Source organism: Poecilia formosa, unplaced genomic scaffold (genome assembly GCF_000485575.1).
Source record: "Poecilia formosa unplaced genomic scaffold, Poecilia_formosa-5.1.2 Scaffold121, whole genome shotgun sequence".
NCBI lineage: Eukaryota > Metazoa > Chordata > Actinopteri > Cyprinodontiformes > Poeciliidae > Poecilia > Poecilia formosa.
Window position 1 is genome coordinate 167501 of NW_006800060.1, and position 7093 is coordinate 174593.

General features: G+C 40.1%; 1 protein-coding gene across 7 annotated transcripts in view; it reads left to right on the forward strand.

Moving 5' to 3' along the window:
* The window catches only part of chl1b (cell adhesion molecule L1-like b), a 164515-nt gene that overhangs the window by 137872 nt on the left and 19550 nt on the right, over positions 1–7093 (forward strand). For 5 of the 7 annotated variants that reach the window (XM_016675760.1, XM_016675757.1, XM_016675755.1 and 2 more), the window contains 2 exons: positions 3029–3058; positions 5485–5550. The exons of 1 other annotated variant lie outside the window; for it this stretch is intronic. In XM_016675760.1, coding sequence (XP_016531246.1) covers positions 3029–3058; positions 5485–5550 — 96 coding nt within the window. The remainder of the gene's footprint in view (positions 1–3028; positions 3059–5484; positions 5551–7093) is intronic. One more of the 7 variants, XM_016675759.1, reaches the window with a different exon arrangement.

The window sequence follows — 7093 nt, forward strand, 5'->3', positions numbered from 1 at the left end:
AGTAAGACATATGTCTTACTTTTCGGGGAAACACCTCTCATCTAGCTGCGCGCCGCCTCCTGCCCACGTCCGCACCGTCCCCCTCTCCATACGTCACCTCGTCTGCCACCTCCCTCTGATCTTAATGAGCGTTTTATGGTTAAAACAAAAAATTCGACAATTTTTTTCCAATATAAGTGTTTCCCCGAAAGTAAGACAGTGTCTTACTTTCTTTTTATCCCCAAAAGCCCCACTATGTCTTACTTTCGGGGTATGTCTTATATTGGAAAAAAATTGTCGAATGTCGTATGAACATATGGAAAGGGGGACGGCGCGGTGACATATGGAGAGGGGGACGGCGCAGGCGTGGGCAGGAGGCGGCGCTCATTTGGATCAGACGGAGGCGGCAGACGCGGTGACGTATGGAGAGGGGGACGGTGGGGACGTAGGCAGGAGGCGGCGCACAGCTAGATGAGAGGTGTTTCCCCGAAAATTAAGACATATGTCTTACTTTCGGGGTACGGCTTATATTAGCCGACCCCCCTGAAACCCCCGATACGTCTTACAATCGGGGGTGTCTTACTATCGGGGAAACACGGTATGTCTTTGAAACTGTTGAGCGGGGGGGCGACGACACATTCACGCTTTTAGATAGATTTTTACCCAGAATGCAAATGGAAAAAAAACGTGAGTGAAACGGTGACTGGGACTGACTAGTATATATTCCATTGAGGGAAAATTAGTTTCACATCTGCTCAAGAGCCCCCTGGTGGTTGAAGAAAAATCCACATATAAACCGGAAAATAGAATATATGAAAAAAACACTGAATGCTCTCTGGTATGAGGAGGCGGGCCGGATCCGGCATTGTTCAGGGGGCCGGACCAAATGACATGGCGGGCCGTAGCTTGGGGACCCCTGGACTAGACGCTACAGTAGAGGCTGGAGTTACGCTATGCATCCACTAGATGGAGCTGCACTACAGGGAAAGTCAACAAAACAGTCCGACTCCGGTCCGTGAGGAGAGCTTTCCGCAACTGGGCCGGGGCGTAGCTGGACGATGGTCACCCTTCTCCGTTCGCGCACAGCATGTTGGTGGAGAACGTGGTGCTAAATGACCTGCAGACGACCTGATTCTAGACGGTTGGTAGGTAGGTCAGTCAAACTTTATTAATAGATTACAAACCAGCTTTCTGACAACTATCCCAGCATGCACCATGCACTTCTTCTATAAGCGAAAATGAAGTCGGCGGCTGCTTAACGTAGTTGCTAGACTTGTTGTGGCTCAATATTGGTCTATATATAAGGCACACCAGATTATAAGGCGCAGTGTCGGCTTTTGAGGAAATTGAAGGGTTTTAGGCGCCTTAAAATTGCAGAAAATGCTGTAATTTCTGTCCAGTAAAACTATTAATCTATAAATCAATAGACAGGTCTATATAAAGATATAATCCATGTTTCTGTCTCATATTTGTATAGCATTAAAAGGACCTGGAACTTTTGTTTTTCCACTGAAAGCTCTCGTTTGCACAATAAATACCATGTGGGTGAAATTTTATGGATGATACTCTGATGTCCCATTCTCCTGAAGGCAGCACAGAGCTTCACCACCAGAAACACACAGAAACTCTGAAGAGAAGAAGAGCTATGATTAATGTAGTTACAGTTCTATCCATGTTTTAATGCTGCAGAGCTCAGTTGTTTTGCAAATAGTTCAAAGTTTAAACTGGCATTGTTGTACATCTTATCTGCTCATTTTGTGGAATATTTAACAACTAGAAAATGGCAAAGAACAAGAATATTTTTTAAACTCTGATTGGCTGCTGTTAGGCCTACCAATTTTAAGTTGAATGTCCATCCATTGCATTTTTCATAGACACCTGTGAAAATAATTTCTATTCCCATGGCTTTTTTGTTCTCTGGGAAATTATTTTTGATGATAAATACAGAAACAAGCATAAAAATCAAAACATCTACAATAGTGATAGTAATATTAATAATAAAATAATAGTCAGTGCAAAGTAGCCTACAAATTCTTTGGTGGGGGTGGTGAGCGACCTCGATAAAGGCTAGTGGGGCGCTGGCCCAAAAAAGGTTGACAAACACTGTTCCAGAGCAAAACTTTTTATTGAAAAATGTGCGTTTTTTAAAATTTCCGTGTTTCCATTAAGCAAATTTATTTTCATAATGCCAAGTTGCACAATTTTCAATTTAATGGTCAATAGAACTGCAGATAATGTTCACTAAGATGGTGGCAGAGATTAGTGTATCCTCCTCTGTGAGGGGTTCACAGACCACCTGTTCATGAAAATATCTTTCTCTTTGTCACCATGACAACGCAGGACAAGAAACAAAACGATCATCTGAAGGAGTGCTTTACATTTAGAACCGTAAAATAAATTATCACAAAGAGCTGATGTGTTGGAATTAATTATCAGCTAGTTTGTAGCTTCTAATCTTTTCAAATGCATACTTGAATTCAGAAAGCCATTTTTATTTGCCTGCGTTAACACCATTAATTACTGATTGGCTTTTTTTTATTTATTTTTTTTTTATCCAACTCCAACACCAAGAAGTTGGCAGTTCAGGGCCTCATTATGCAAAAAAAAATAAAAAATAAAAAAATACTCAGTGTTTACCAACAGAATCCTCATAATCACAGAAATACACTTAATTGGCTTTTGTTTATTTGTAAGCTGAAAAGGGAAATGATTTATTTGTAAGCCAGTGGAAATGATTACAGGGAGGATGACTCGCTTTTGTCATGTCGTTGCTTGTAATTTTGCTGGGTGGCTTTGTGCGTGTTGGAGGGAGACTGAAAGCCTTTTGTGGCAGCTCTGCTTTCAGCTCCGAACATGTCCGTGTTGTTTCTGCTAATGGTCCTCTGTCTGCACTCTCATACGCCACTAAATAGTGCATTGCTTTCTGATTTTGCTTTGAACATGACAGCGTGTGTTGTGAATTTGTATGTGAAGGTGTGTGTCTACTTGGCCATGCAATGTCTGTCTCCCCTTTCTTTCATTTTTGTTCTTTGGTTCTGTTTTCTTGCAGCTTCTTCTTTGGCTCCTACTGTTGGCATCAGTATGTAGATCTATGTTTATGCAGAAAGTGGGTCGTCGTACCAACACGCACTCTGTTCTTAACTTTATGCAATTTACATTGGTATTCAAGTGTTGTCATTTTACAACTACAGACTTCAACATATTTTACTGGATTTCAACTCATTGGCCAAAATATATTAGAACAAAATTGGTTCTGTGATTTTCAAACCTTTTTGTTGATACAATTTTGAAAAGTGTGCTTTTCTCAGTTCCTTCAGTTTTTCACAATTCTGCGAACAAAGAAATTCATGTGAAAGTAACAGAGCCCCACATTTTTCACACTAATGGATAGTTATTAGTTTACTGATAATTTCCCACAAAACATTGGGTTTAAGTGACTGCTAACTCTCACCTGCAAGTGACAATATTTTTTTATTTCTTCTCAGGGGTTGTGTTAACAGAATATTTTTCATCTTTTAATTTTTAAACAATGACAGAAAACTCTGAAGGCCATCTGTTTTTTGATGGATTATAATTGGCACACCTGACCACTTGGTGCAGACACACAAACATTTTCAACTTATGGAACTTATGGAAGAAACGCTCTGATGCAGCTGAACCAGTGGTGAGGACAGAGTTCATTCCACAGGATTTCCTGCTGCTGCTCCTCATTCAGAGAGTCTTACTGACTTCTAATCACTTCGTTTAGAGAAAAGTTCCCTGATTTCAAAATGTTGGTTGAGTTGGAGCTTGTAATTCCAGTCCAGTATTGCATTAAACCATGGTTTCATCCTCCCGATCAACATCAAAACTCTGAAACATTTGATTATGCACAAGGGGAGGACAATTAACATCAATGTACTTTGTTTCCTTCTTGTAGACTTTGAAGAGGGTCTAGGAGGAAAAAGTGTGGCAAAATTCCTTGCAAATATCTGTAAAGCAGCACAGCTTTACAGCTTTGTGGTTTGGGTTGAAATAAGACAGCAAAAAATATGAGTGACTAACTCCTATCCAGTCTCACTAATCGCAACGTTGTAAATCAGTCATTTGTTGCGATTCCAGCTGTAAGTCGTTTGGGGTCTGTCTGTCTCTACATCTAAAGACAAATTTGTTTCAGCCAATTCTTCCATTCTTGTTTTTTTAATTGCTGTGGATCTGTCAGACTGGGTGGAGAGCAATGATTGTAGCCATCAATTTTTTAGTCTTGCTTCAGATTCTCAATTAGATCTGGACTGGGCCATTCTAACACATAAACAGGTTTTGATCTAATTATTTACATGGTAGCTGCATCGCTGGAGTTGTTCTCCTGCTGCAAGATTAACCTTCACCTCAGTGTTATGTTTTTACAGTCGCTAAATGGTTTTCTTCAAGAACTGCCTTGAAGTTCATCATTAACTCTGTCTGACTTTCCTGTTCCTACTGAAAAATCGCACTCCCCACAGCATGATGCAGCCACCACCATTTTTCACACGTAGGATTTTGTACCTTGTACCTGTCTGCTGTATTCCTTGGTCTTCATAATGCCTTTTGTTCTCTAATGTTCTCTAACAAATCTGAGATTCATACTTTTCATATAATTGTTTAGGTGATTTCTGAAGGCAGTTTGGATAAAACTTGATTAAGTGACAGTAGGCTGAACAGGGCCATTTGGCCCTGTTCAGCCTACTGCCTATTCAGCCCTGTTCAGGGCCATTTGGCCCTGAACAGGGCTGAATAGCAGACTTTTTCAGAATTGTATGTAGTAAATTGTATTATTTCGGTCTTCTTCATTAAGGTCATGTTCTACTTTGTGTTGAGCTCACATAAAATTCCACTAAAATCGTCTGAAGTTTGTGGTTGTAATGTGGTGCAACACTTCCACAGGTCTGAATACCTTCCCCAGGTTCTGTCTGAATTTTAAAATGGTGTTTGTTGGTATGAGTCGTCCTGTTTTAACATGTTTTAGCCGTAGCAGGGCAGACATCAGTGCATGCTGTAGGCCTCAGTTCCAACCAACAGGAAGTGTTTTATTTGTCTGATGTTCCAGCTCGCCTGCAGATGATTGATCCTCTCTGTTGTTTGCCGAGAGTATTCGGTGTCTCCTTTCATTAGAAAAATGTCAACTTCCTCACACTAAAAGTTTGTGGCTTCCTCTCTAATAACAGTGTTAATGAGTAAGCTAATTATAAACTCCTATTAATTGTCCCCTATTAGCACCTGTAAATGAATGTTGACTTTTTATCCTAGCAACAGCAACCTCAGTGCTTCATGTCAAAACTCTACCTAAGGTAATAAATTATGCTTTGCGTAATTTATATTGCCTTGTGTAATTTATACTGCCTTGTGTTTGGAAACTAGTGGAGCTCTTTTGTAGCACCTGTAGATGTGTAGTCACTAATTTTAGCCCAGGGTAGCGTTATGCTAACAATAGAATGTAGCTACTGTTAGCTTTGCTTCTGCTAACCACAAGATGTGCTTTTCTTTTAGAAAAGTCTCTGTCAACTCCGACCACTCCAAGGTCACATGTGACCAAACCCACTCATCCCAACATAGGTATAGCAGCAGTTCTAATACGAACAGCAAGAAAACATGTAAAAATGCTGACAAAGCTTTTTGTAAAATCAACCCAACTCACTGAAGAATATATGACAAATGAGTTTTCTTTCTTTCTTTGGGTTTATTTCAAATGTAATGGACAAAGATGACAAGAAAGGTGGGGAAAAAATTTAAAAAGAAAGGCAATAGAGGTTAGAAAGAAGCTTAGAAAAAGCACAAGTCAGCACACTAGAAGTCTGCCTCTAAACCTGCAGAAAGAGAAAAAACAAAATCGAGAAACATATGGATATATAATAATAAGAATCATATAGGCCTGTCGTGATGAATGATAAATCAATTAATCGCATGATAAATAAAACCTACCGACCTCATTTTAATTATTGACTTTATCGTCTCTTCCTGTCTTTTTTTCTTTCTGTTGATGACACTGAATGAAAAAAGGCTCAACTTCGGTGCTCTTCCTTAGTGTAATGTCTAGCATACACTACATGAGTTGTTGGCGGACTATCGACCCATTTTCAAAACCTGACAGAAATCCTAGGTATAACGGTTCGATCGGGTTCGTTGTGCCGTGTGGTGTCCAGCCACATGGGCACAAAATAGTGGCTACAAGTCCAGTTAACTGATTTTAAAACCAGGCATTAATCAATGCTTTACTAGAATCTACATGTGATGCATGTGGCTAGAGTCAGCGTAAAGTCCTGACTGAATGAAAATCATTATAACCTATTTATGTCATGTTAACGAAGAACAGCTGAAAAATTTGAGCTGAGCCAAATTGCTACCGGTTGCGGTAGCAATTTGGCTCCAACTCCTCTCCTTGTCATTTCTATATTCTTTGAACGAAATGTTGAATAAATATTAATGTTGTTTCCACATATCATCTCCAATGTCCCCTGGACTTCAGGTTCGCCGTGTCAGCAGTTTGGGATTCCCTCCGTAATTTCCCCTCAAAAGCACGGAGGAGAATCCGCGCTTTCTGATTGGCTACACTCTAAGAAATAATCCTGTAAATTTACAGTCAAATACTGGCAGCTATAGACACCAGAAGTTTACTGTAAATGCACAGTAGCTGTACCGTATTTAATCCAGACAGTAGATTACCGTCAATGCAAGTACAGTATGGATACTGTGAAAGAACGGTAAAATACTGGCATCTGTAGCTGCCAGTAGTTTACCGTTCTTTCGAAAGAACGGTAAACTACCGTTTTTCTGAAAGAACGATAAAAAAAATACTGGTAGCTACAGATGCCAGGTTTTTTTTTTTTTAACCGTTCTTTCAGAAAAACTGTAAAAAAAAAAAAAGCTGCTGTCTGTAGATACCAATATTTTACTGGACATTTACCTTTTCAATCCTGTAATTACCTTTTAAAGTGCTGTACTGTAAGTAAATACTGTAATGACGCCAACACACCGCAGATGTAGTACTGCCAACAGGGTTTATTAGAAATAAGAGCGAGCTGCGCTCTTCCGGTGTTCTGTCAGATCAGCATCGGTCCTGGTCCTCCTGCTCCCCTGAACCCCCCCCGCCCCCCTCTCC